We start from the raw sequence: 12,777 nt of genomic DNA on the forward strand, positions 1-12,777 counted from the left end.
GTCAAGAAAAATACCAAGATTTTGAGTGCTCTGTCCACCTTTGGTGAGATATTTGCAGTCCGGTCCTTGCAGGGTCTTTTCTCGGTGATCCGGAGCGGGTGGTGGTAGTGTGGGTGGGGGGATGGTGGCTGTTGTAAACTCAGACGAGGAGTTGAAGGTTTGAATGTTGTTATCCACTTTGGAATGTATTTTGTAGCCAAAAGTGGACATGTCGTGTCTCCCGAGCTGATTTAGAGGCCTGTAGGTGAGAAATAATGCAGAGATATGTGCGGGTCCTGGCCTTGTGCTCATTTTTCGCTTTTCTCTCAGTCCTCTACGTGCTGAATGAGCTTCATGCTAATACCGCTACCGCTCCTCAACGACCCTCACAGAGTTCTGCAAATGAAAGAGACCATAAACCGACACACAACGACGGAGAAACGCACACACATCTGAGGTAATATGTTTAACTTTCTGAATAGCTACAAATTTACGGTTAAATCAGTGTTGAAGTCGATGTGTTTGTTGTGCTGAACTGGCTCATTTCGAAAACGGCCACCGTTTGAAATTCAGGTCGTTTCACTCACGACCTGCTGGGGTCTTTCTCATATTATGAGAATACAGTGCTTTGATTTAGTGATACGTCTGCATATTACGCCAAGTCCTGTGACATTTCAGGACGTTATGAGATACGTTAATGCTGGACTGTTACTTTAAACTCCCACCAATGATATCTCCTTTTTTTTACATGTAGCTACATATCCACAGTGTTGATATTCTGGAAGCCACCATTCATCAGGAGCTCAGAATGGGCAGATCCACTGCAGTTATGAAGAAAGCCCTTTTTAAGGACGTCTCCAGCACTTCAGGCACATTTTACGTCAGCTTAATTGTCTCAAGCTTGAGCCATTTGTCAGTGTGTGTTGCATAAAGAAGACCATTGGCTGCTGGTGCCCCCAATAATATCATGCTGGCACAAATACTGCGAACAGTCACCTTCCCTTTTCTGTGATTTAGGTGATGGTGAGGAAAATCGTGACTGGCCCTTTACTCCCTTCACACAGTTCTCTTCCAGCGGTTTCCTCTACACTGGAGAGGGGGGTGTTTTAAAGACACTGACCAACCAAAACCAAAACCAATGCATCTCTTTTTTCCAGGCCATAATCCTACTTTCTTATATCTTGTACTTGGCCAAAATATATGCTGAATCTGTGTGCAGTCAAACATGCACAGCAATGTTCTACCTACTCTTATAAGTCATTTTTCTGAAGAGTAGTGGCTGAAACATGGAAATATGATTGGATAATAATAAAGTAGACCTGCAAGTTAGTGACTGATGAGTGAATATTAACATGCAGTCAGTGCATTTTAACCATGCTCTGGTCTTGTACCCTGCTCTGTTTTACATGATCACTGTTGTAGTTTTTAATGGACTCTAAATCGTGTGTTATTTGTAGGCCAGTTCTTTTTAGAAATGCTACACGGAAACCAGATTCTGCTGGGAGACAGAGAGAAGAGAAAATGCATCTGGCAGTGGTGGCTTGTGGGACGAGGCAGGAGGAAGCGGTCAACCTGCTTAAGTCTGCAGTCATGTTGAGCAAGAGAGCAATGGAGTTTCATATATTTGCTGAGGATCAGCTGCACAAACAAATAAAGACAGTTGTGAGTACTGTTTTAACCCTGAGGCTGTTTAATCATATCAAGTGTACCAGCCTCTAACTGTAAGAGTTTTGTAAAGTTTAGCATACTGTTATGTAGGGTGCCTCATTCAAATTAACTGTTGTTTAATCAGTGTTATTATTCTCTAATATTCTCTAAAAGTATTTTTTTTCCCACAATCACTATATGATTTTCAGTGATGACCTGTTTTCGGAGCAAAATAAAGCAGGTCTGGCTCAGAAGTAATTATTCCTCTAACTCCCCTGTTCCTCATATGCAGCTGGACTCTTGGCCCACCTCCATTAGGCAGAAGTTCAGCTACACTCTGTATCCGGTCTCCTTCCCTAGCCAGCACCAGAGCGAGTGGAGCAAGCTTTTTAAGCCCTGTGCATCACAGAGACTTTTCCTGCCTGTAAGTTCACTTTCTAGTTCTTGTGAAAGATCTGTGCCTTGATTTCAACATTGTTTGGCCTGTTCATACAGGTCAGCTGGTTTCACTCCAAAGTGTGCATCAGGTACTGCAGCACTGATGACTTTTATATACCCACAGTACTGTACAAAAGTTAAAGGCCTCCGTTTATTTAAGATTCTTGGCAAGAAGGGAGTTCAGTAAAACTTGATTGTTAAAGAAACACTAGATAGTAAGTTTTACCTTACACTTACAGCTTCAAAGTCATTGTGAATCTTCAATGATCTGTCCTAGCTGCTCTGGGCTCAGCATTGCAGAAATTGTATTATGTAATTTTGGAGGAAACCAGCCCTCTCCACTCGCTCTTGATTTCAGGACTGTGTTGTGAATTACCCTCTGCAACTGTAGGGGGAGCTCAGGTACAAAAATAGAACTTTATTAATAATTTTTAACGTCTAATTAATTATTTCTTTGATTTTAACCATCCATCTTGTTTGGAAAGACATTTCAATACATTTCTGAATTTTTCCAGTTTGTTCATCCTTGCTGTGCTGAGTCCCAGTCTCTCTCTCTCCTTTGTTGTAATAATTCACCAATTCATGCTGAGCTGAAATCCCAGCTTTTCTTTAACTGTCCTTAGAAAGGTCTCCAGGTCTTCCAGAGTTCCTGAAATGAGTCTTGTGTCATCTGTTTATCAGAGGCTGTTGATGTTTCTTCCATCAGTTTTGATTCCTCAATCATCTTCCTCCAATGCCTCTCTCATTATATGTTCAGCATACAGGTTGAATAGGTATGGTGACAGAATGCAGCCATGCTTCACTCTGTTGCTGACGAGGTCTGTTTGTTCATTTTCAGTCATGAAGAGAAGATATTCAGTCAAAATAACATCTAAGTTAGTCCAGTTTCATAATAAAAAGGAACATCCATGTGATGCCTCAGTCATCGGGGGCTGGAAGTCCAAGAAAACACCACTGGGCTTGCTCTCTCTAAATCCTTTGAATGGATAGGATGGCTGTCCCTTTCCCCTCACATTTAACATGATGCTGGCCAAATCAGGCTTTTGCTTTTTTTTTTTTTTTTTGCTGTTGCAACAGTTTTGGGCCGTTAGCATGCTCAAATGCATTCATGTGTCCTTTGCTTTGTGTTGGCAGTACTTTGAAAAGAAACATAAGAACATTTTGAATAGAAATTAAATAAAGTGGTCTTTGACTTATGTGCAGCATTTACCAAGCTCACATTAATGGTGGATTTAGTTTGTAAATGGGTCGATGAGATGTAGGTAGGTGTACATAAATAATTGACAAATCATTTCATGTATTGCACCATGGATTTAATGGCTCTCCGCTCTTGTCTTAATGCAGATGATCCTAAAAAAGGTGGACTCTCTGTTGTATGTGGACACAGATGTTATCTTCCTGAGGCCTGTGGAGTTGCTGTGGGATCTGTTTATGCAGTTTAATTCTAGCCAGCTGGCAGCGATGGCACCAGAGCATGAGGAGCCACGCATTGCCTGGTACAACCGTTTTGCCCGCCACCCATATTATGGAACGACAGGCATCAACTCGGGCGTCATGCTGATGAACCTGACCCGAATGAGACAGGCCCACTTTAAGGTAAAAAAAAATGTATGTAATAACCACTGACGTCCAGAAGATGGTGACAGAGTTAGAAGAAAGCAGTGTTGCTAGCCCGAAGTTCTACCAAAGACTGCAGATGCTTAAATGCTTTTACTATAGTAAAAGCATTTAAGATCACATATTAAAATAATAATATTAATAAAAATAATAATAATATGTTGCTATGAGTGAAATATGACAAAGAAAGTCCAGTACATTTGTACAAATAGAAGAGCTGCATATGGAGAAAAAAAATATACCTAAAATCTTGTTTCAAAGCTGAAACTACCTCCATATTGTATGGAGTGTATAGTATCTTTACAAAAAGAAAAACACTTATTTGGAACTTAATTATGACTGCTTATCCAATTCAGGCTTGCGGTGGGTCCAGAGCCTACCTGGAATCACTGGGTACTATGCCCGAATACACCCTGGAGGGGGTGCCAGTCCTTCACAGGGCAACTCACACATTCACTCACACCTGTGGACACTTTTGAGTCGCCAATCCACCTACAAACGTGTTTTTGGACTGTGGGAGGAAACCGGAGCACCCGGAGGAAACCCACACGGACACGGGGAGAACACACCAAACTCCAGGTCCCTGGAGCTGTCTGACTGTGACACTACCTGCTGCACCACCGTGCTGTCATCACCAATATTGGGTTTTCCGAATACTGGCACTGTAGTGAGCTTCAACTCATGCTTGCTCATAAAGGACTAGGCCTTTCCTGGATGTCCATCTAATGATGCGTTACTTCTAGATATTCTCACAGTAACTCACAATTTTTTTTAGTCTACAATTTTTTTTGCAGGTTACAGGTATCAAGCTGAAGTGCATTTAGAAATCTTTGCTTGTTTATTTTGTTTAATCTTCTTTTTTTGCCATTGGATTGCATCTTTTTTGTATTTATGCTTCTAGTGTTCTGTTTACTAATTAAATGTTCTCTGTAATTCCTGTGTGTGAACAGAATGACATGACAGCTATTGGACTTAACTGGGAGGAACTACTGGTCCCACTGCTGCACAAATATAAGCTAAACATCACCTGGGGAGACCAAGATCTCATTAACATAATTTTCCATCATAATCCAGGTAGGCCTCAATATGCTTAAAGTTGACTTTCACTGATTCTTCAACATTTTTGCAGAGGGATTATTAAATTGGGTACATTCAATATTTATTAACCTACAGGGTATAGTACATAGATTCGGGATAAAACGAGACCAATGGAGTACAACGTTTTGACAGCAGAGCTTCATTTAAATTATACTTTTTTTTAATAATGATTAATAAAAAGTTCAGTTTAAATTTTTAGTAAGTTATAGCTATTGTGAAGCGTGTGTCTTTGTATCATAACAGAGAAGCTGCTGGTGTTCCCCTGCTGCTGGAACTTCCGCCCTGATCACTGCATCTATGGCAGTAACTGTGGGCCAGCTGAGCTGGAAGGGGTGTTTGTACTTCATGGCAACAGGGGAGTATTCCACAACGAGAAACAACCTGCATTCAAAGCTGTGTATGAAGCTGTGAGACAGGTGAGAGATGCAGTGTCCTGTCTGAAGTTCTGCACATTTTAATATGATTACAGGCTCAGGTAAAAAGATAAGCACTCACGTTTAGAACATGGTATATTTATAGAGCCCCATCAGGATCTATTTAACTGTCATATTTCATTGTTTATCATTTCTGTCCATCTCATATCATTACTGCTGTCCAAGATTTAGGACGGCGGAACTTTGGTCACACTTCCATAAAACATTGGTTAAATGCATTAACAGTCAATGCAGTTAAAAGTAAAAAAAAATATCATATAAATGTTGACTGCTTGCTCTCCATTACACATGAAAATCCAGTACACTTCTAACACATAGTTCAACTGAAAACCTCCAAAATCTACCGAATTTGCACAACCCTTCACAGGGTTAATTAATTAATTATTCACAAAACATCTTCGAAATTTTAAGTCTGGATAAACTTGCATTATAGTCCACTAAGCTCCTTGAAGCCTGTTTAAAATAATGGTAACTTTATCCAGACTGAACAATATTTGTGATGAATTAATTGGTACATTTGTTAAACTAGATCTTTTGATCTGCTTTTGATAAGCAGATAGGATATCTTTTCTTTTTGCCAGGTTTGGGTGATGATTTTGCAATCTTAGTTTAACTGGAAGTACTACATAAATATCTCTAAAAATTGTTAGATAAATATAGCAGTGATGTTTAGTGACCAAGTTTTGTGTTATATGTTTCCTGTAGTACTCCATTGGAGAGGATTTAGTTAATTCTTTCTGGTCTCCCCTGGAGGAGAAGCTAAATGAGACCACACACACATACTGTGGAAAGATCAGTCATCTCTTCACTAAGGGGCTGAGCCGAACGATGACGTCCACCCAGAGAACCACTCCACCAGACGCTTGAGGTGTTTTTGCAGAGACAAAGCTTAATGCACAGAGCATTTTCCCAGTGCACAACAATGTTACAGACTACACGTGCCTTTGAAATGATGATTGAGATTAGCAACTGCTGGGGATAGGGGGAGTATGATGCCACTACACACATGAGCAGCAATCCTGTGCCACCAATCTTCATCCCTCACTAAAGTCATGCTTTTGTAGACCTTTCTTTACTAGCAAGTGACATAAATAAAAGGGAAGCTAATGTATTTTGTTAAACAGTGGAGTTTGTTCCACATGGTATAAATGGCTACCTCAGTTAACACGAGGGTTTGTGTGCTCTGTACCAATCTGATTTTGCTGCCTTTTAGAAATGCAGTATATTTTGTGGAAGGATAAATATACAGATTGGTATTTCACCAATTTTTTTTCCTGCATAGAAACACCATCATCATACTTTGGAAATATTACTCTTTTTTATATACACACACACACAGATGCTTTGCATCATAAAAGGGTTCTTCAATTGATGTATAATGTGCTATAGATGGTTCTGTACTATAGCACCTTTATAGAAATATGGTTCCTCAGTCACAGTGTAAAATATGTAACAATAGAGGAAGGTGCTATATAGAGCCACCTATAGCAGATTTCACATCAGTCTGAAGAACCCTTTTTAGTCATGCAGAAGGTTCAGGGTTTTACAGAGGACCTTTTCTATCATTTGTAAGTGTGTAGAGTTTGCAGCTGCACTTTAAAATTTTAAAAAAGGTACCATTTTACCAGAGGTTTCTTGGATGGACTATCAAGAGTGCCTGGGGTATTGCAGTGTATTTTTAGTTCCAAAAATGTGTCACACTGTGAACATGAACACTGCTTTAGATAAAATGGTAACAAATGTGTGGCTCCATAATATCAGCACTACAGCACTACAAGCATTTATATATTAAAATCAGGGGGTCCGTTTGGCTTGATATTTGAATGTAATTGCATTAAGAACCCATGTTCAGTATGAACAGGATCAGCTGCTGAAATGCCTGGTTGCAAAAACATAAAGCAGATTTATATTTAATATTTTAAAAAATCTGTTCAATCTGCTCTACTATTATCTACTTTTATCAATAAATAAATATAAAGCTAAACCTCAGTATTTGGCAGGTACAGGCAATGCAGATTATTGATGTCAGCATGAAAGAGTATCTGTTCCTCCTAGTCTAGGAATCAGGAAGTAAAAATATACTACAAAAATCCTTCTTTTAGATAGGGGTGTAACAGAACATCGATATGCCCTGTTTATTGATAAATTATCAAAACACTGACACCTAATATTGGTATTTATATTGAAACATGCAGGCCCTCTATACAGACTCCCCCTCCAATCATGACTCCTCCACATGGTGGCGCCAGTCAAATGACTAAATGAGAAAATAAAAGTCAGGCAGGCACAGTGCTTTTTCAAGTACAAAGTCTGGGCCACTTTGGCGTTTGCAGCATAAACTGTACTGTTACACTAAAATACACAGACAGTGCAGTGAACATGTTCAGTCACCACAGAGTTGTTTTAATTTCTCTCAGTTTATGGCTATTTTACACTGAAATGTTGACCCACTTAGACATGGTCAAGTTGCAGTGTGTGTTTCAGAGGTATTAAGCTAAGTGATGCACTTTGTTGTACATTGTCTCATATTGGTTGTCAGATTCTGTGAAACTGACATTAATAAATGCATAATTACGGCCATTTGCCTGTTTAGAGTATTTTACCTTTTTCACTTACAGAGATATTGTGAAGTATCGTAACGGATTGTCTTGCAATTTATTGAGTATTGCAGTATTAAGAGATGCCCTGTGATTCCCACCCCTGTTTTAGAGTGATGTGTGGATGACAGGTTATGTGGCCTTGATCAAACAAAAAAATACTCAGGGATGTAAATTTGTATATTTTGTAACAAATGATTTAAATAAACAATATTGAAAATGTTGTCAGTGATGGGAAATTTAATGACCTGATGGTGAATGTCATATATATATATATATATATATTTTTTTTTTTTAATTGTCCTATGATTTATCCACTTTACAATATGCTATAATATTTCTCTCCATTATTAAAGCATTTTTGAAAATTTAGACATTCCTTAGCTAGATTTTTATTGGGCAGTGTTAAAAAATATGAATATATTTTTTTCCTGTTGAGGTTTCCATTACCCAAGGCTAGGAGTCAGAGAGAGCATTATGGGCCTTCCTCTTTCTGGGTAGAATAAGTGGCCCTTCCTCTTCCCTCAGCACAATGCTAGCCAGTGTGGGCCCCCCGTTAATGTCCTCTAAGTGTCTTGAGCTGTCCATTGACATGTTGGGTGCAGTTTGAAAAGATCCAGGAGCTGTCTCAAATGCCTCTTAGGAGAATAATTTGTGCTTGCATTCACCCTGTCAGCTTGGAAGCATTGTGTAATTCGAAACGTAATGGGTAGAATTGGAAATGAGTAAAATTGGGGAGAAGACCCGTTAAAAAAATTACGTGTGCATGTGTGCATATATGCACGCACACATGTAAATTTTCTCCCCAATTTTATATATATATATATATATGGGTTCGATTCCCGCTCCTGGTGACTGTCTGTGAGGAGTTGGTGTGTTCTCCCAGTGTCCGCGTGGGTTTCCTCTGGGTGCTCCGGTTTCCTCCCACAGTCCAAAAACACACGTTGGTAGGTGGATTGGTGACTAAAAATTGTCCGTAGGTGTGAGTGAATGTGTGTGTGTCTGTGTTGCCCTGTAAAGGACTGGCGCCCCCTCCAGGGTGTATTCCCGCCTTGCGCCCAATGATTCCAGGTAGGATATGGACCCACCAAGACCCTGAACTGGATAAGCGGTTACAGATAATGAACGAATGAATGAATTAATATATATATATAGTAGTCCGGAAAACAACCAGCAGGGGGCAGCATGGGTTCACGTCACAAGAAACTATTCTCAAGAAATTGACACCAGAAAAAAAACACTATTGTTCATGCAGTAAATCTACTCATCCAGTGGATGTCTGGTTCTCCTGTGTAAGAATTCATCAGGGACTAATTTGTGTGTAGATACCTGAGCTACTGAAGGCTCTGTAATAGTGAGCTGGCCATAAACATAATGAGCAGGGCTGTAACCAAGCCCTCTTGTAGAGAGCCTCAAACAATAATGAGTGAGGAAAAACATATAAGCCATACAGCCTGAACCAGACACACAGTCTAGAGAAGAGAAAAACGAAATTTGAGTTTACTGTTCCTTTCAAAGCTTAACACATTTTAATGTATATTAGACATCGTGTTCTGGAAGTAACAGGTCAGGTTTCTTGTCAAAGAGGTTAAAAGTTCAGGCCAAAGTCATCAATGGCCAAAATTCAAGACCATGATTGTCATGACCCTCTTTTCTCCCATCAGACAATAGGCATAGTTCTCCTAGCATGTTAAAAAGTTCATCTTCAATTTGAAAAGATGCTTTGGCACCAAAAGAATAAAATAGACTTTACATTCACAGGTAACTTAGGGGTGGTAAGTAAGAACTACAATGTGGTCCTGTATGTTCATTGGAGCTGATAAAATGGACAATGAGTGTAGAAACAATATAGAAGGTCATAATGTAATGTCTGATTTTGTGTGTGTGTATATATATATATGTAGAGGCAGTGCTAACAAACACTTCCCTGCTGCTCTCTTCTGTCTGACCTGAGACATAACTAAGCTGAAACATCCCATAGTTTGAGCTGCATGCACTTTAGAACAGAACACCACCCTTCAGCAGACGTAAAAAGGCAAAGTGATTGAGACATCTGAAGCCAGCTCAGAATGTGAAGAATTGTCAGAGTTTCCTGCTGAATTATTTAAAATTGCCTGCTCACTTTGACAGCTAGCCATCCTTGCCCTGGGAGATATTTCCATCCTTTGTAGTTGGAATACCGTAGAGGGGCAAAAATATTAGTGTCATTGTTACAGCTTCAACTACAGAACATGAAAAAGAATATTTCCCAAGGACAATGAGGAGAAACACGCACCTCTTTTTAGAGCTCGCCGGTCAGCTAGCGTTTACAGCTGCACCTATTATAAGGTGTGCAGTTGTTCCCTTCAACTAATTTGTCAGAGTGAAAAAAGTCATGTGAAAAACATCATAACCCCAAAGTCTCACTGTCTTAACAGTATTTAAAAACAAAACGTGTTTACATTGTTTGAACATGTCTAACGTTACTAACAACAGAAAAGGGCAGTTAGCAGCAGTTGGAAAAAAGGTGGGCCTAGCTTCACATGTTTCATAGGAAGCATGTCCTTACTCTAATAGCTTGCTGATATATTGTAAGAAGGGGAATTATAGCTAACCAGTGGAACTAGCATTGACTAAATTTCCAAAAATATTGTTTGTTTGTTTTATCCCCTACAGCTCCCTAAATCACCTGCTTTCTTAACTTACCTGTTAGCTTGATAGGTTAAACAGTGCTCTTAATACCTCCGGGGTTAGCTTTAGCATTAACATCTGACAGTTTCCATTGCTATATAAACAAGAACCCCTTATTGCTTTGTCAGGCAACAGCATTATTATCTAGGTAAAATTTAAAATGGTTTCCAGAATGCATTTGCCTGCTTTTAACTGGTCCACCATCCTATGTTTTCAGTTCTTAAACCTAACAAAAAAACAAAACAAAACACTATTTATGAAATGTTTCCTCACCATGTGCTGGGTCTCCAGTCTTTTTGCGCATTGGAAGAAGGGCCACCGTTTGTACACAGCCCTGGTTCAGTAAGAGGGGCATGGGAAACAAAGAGTCTCTGCCTGACATAGCTCGGAGCTCAGAGGGGTCGGAGCTCAGAGCAGAAAGTGGACACACGTCGCCGCACGCACCTTCTTGTGCTTACATCACTTTCAGCTGAGCTCCACATCACAGTGTTTGGAGCTGCGAACAGAATTGTGTTGAAAGTTATTAAGGCAATTCATCGTAGTCTCATCTTCGTTTGGAAGAGTTCCTCCAGTCACATCTGCGCAGTTTTTCTCTTTAACATTAACTTTAGAAGTAAACATGTCAACTCTCCGGATCATTAAAATCAGAACAGGGGAGAGACTGAATTATAGCTCTCACAAACAGCACTTTTTATCAGCCAGACCTTATAAAATATGAAATATAAGTATTTTTACATAAAGGTCTGGATGCTAGCGATGCTCTGATCATTTATCGAGTCTATATTTCTTCTGGTTGATAAAATGTGGTGCTTGTTTTTAGTAACGTTTAAAAAACACAGTCAAAAAGTAAACAAGTCGCTTTAATACAGGGCTTCAGTTTTGAAGTTTGGTGTGAACAGAAAATAACAGGTTTCAATGATAATAAACTGTCAAGAAATGACAAAACTATTATTTTATTATTTTTGCTTGGGGCCAAATGTTAAATGGAAAGGAATCTGTCCAAAAAGGCATTTGTTTTTTTATCTTGTTAACAAGTATCTGTTTATGTATTAAATTTCGGCAGCAGAGTTGGTTGTGGAAGCATTTGTGATGCCAACCTGCCTCATGTGTCCTCTTTTTTTGAAAACTCATATGTGGTCACCCTAGTTTACACTCAAAATGTGTCCGATACGGCCGTGTTTTAGGCCACTGCCCTGATCGAAATAGATTCAGAAACTGAAGCCTAAACACCTCCAAGAATACAGAATAATTCCAGTACCATATACTGATCAGTGGCATCCAATAGTGTGTGGCTAAATCCAGTAATGTCCAGTAGAATCCAGCAATGCCCAGTTATCTCAAGTAGTGTTCACTAGTGTCCACTAGTAGTCTGTATGTCCAGCAGGATCTTTTTGTGTCCAGTTATTTGAAGTGTCTAACATTGGATAATACGTGATTGTGTTCATTAGTAGACCATAGTGGCTCTCACAGACAGGGGGGAAAAAAGAAAACACAGAGCAGAAGCACTCCCTACGAGGATGTTTTAGCTGATAACAGACATATTCTACACCTGTTCTATAAAATAAAGGAACACTACGTAATATTTTTACCTTACAATTACAGCTTCAAATTCATTTTGATGCTCCACCGAGCTGTAAAATCGAGAACAGAGCCTCTGTTTTTGCTTTTTTTGTGTTCAGCACTGCAGAGAGTACACTATGTACTCACTCCTTCCCCAGTACAGTGCTGGAAAAAAATGACACTAGGGGGAGACTAAGAAGCCAAAAACCCAGACCATACCTACTGTTTCTTTAACACAGTTCTGGGGTCTTAATGAAATATGTTACATGCTCTTGTCAAAATGCCACAAAGATCTAACAACACAGAACCTCTTGCAAACTTTATAGATGTTCGCTCTTATTTTACCCTGTCCCAATGTATTTATTTATTTTTGGAGTGTGTTGCAGATATGAAATGTGTTAATGTTTATAAAATACAGTCAAGTTGATATTTGAAAACACTGGAAATCTGTCAGTTAAATAAAAGTTCAAGACAGTGAACAAATCACAGATTCCTCTTTCGTCTGCACTTCTACATCTAATGTCTTCTACGTGGTCAAAGAAATAAACACAATTTCAAACAACATACAATCCTAATTGACATGTAGTTTGTCTCGCAAAAACTTATGTAATGAATGAAATAAACCTCATTTCCAGAAAAAGTGGTACTTCTTGTAAAATAAATGTGTGATTTGTTCATTCTCTTGAGCTGTATTTAACTAATAACATGATCATAACGCTAACAAGTAAAGAGCACAC

The 12,777-nt window shown here is 39.2% G+C and overlaps 1 protein-coding gene and 1 long non-coding RNA gene across 2 annotated transcripts; one reads left to right on the plus strand and one right to left on the minus strand.

Annotated features, from left to right (window-relative positions):
* Positions 1 to 101: 101 nt before the first annotated feature.
* Positions 102 to 7,996, plus strand: gxylt1b (glucoside xylosyltransferase 1b). The gene is made up of 7 exons (XM_066668105.1): positions 102 to 436; positions 1,437 to 1,641; positions 1,919 to 2,050; positions 3,409 to 3,660; positions 4,632 to 4,755; positions 5,023 to 5,195; positions 5,919 to 7,996. The coding sequence occupies exons 1-7, from the start codon at positions 255 to 257 to the stop codon at positions 6,078 to 6,080; spliced, it is 1,230 nt and encodes a 409-aa protein (XP_066524202.1). The 5' UTR covers positions 102 to 254; the 3' UTR covers positions 6,081 to 7,996.
* Positions 7,997 to 9,410: 1,414 nt separating this feature from the next.
* Positions 9,411 to 10,897, minus strand: LOC136694492 (uncharacterized). Its single transcript, XR_010802211.1, has 3 exons — positions 10,754 to 10,897; positions 10,086 to 10,159; positions 9,411 to 9,973 (listed from the first exon to the last, which is right to left on the minus strand). It is a non-coding gene; the product is annotated as an uncharacterized lncRNA (long non-coding RNA).
* Positions 10,898 to 12,777: the final 1,880 nt, after the last annotated feature.

The sequence above is a fragment of the Hoplias malabaricus genome, chromosome 4 (genome assembly GCF_029633855.1).
Source record: "Hoplias malabaricus isolate fHopMal1 chromosome 4, fHopMal1.hap1, whole genome shotgun sequence".
NCBI classification, from domain to species: domain Eukaryota; kingdom Metazoa; phylum Chordata; class Actinopteri; order Characiformes; family Erythrinidae; genus Hoplias; species Hoplias malabaricus.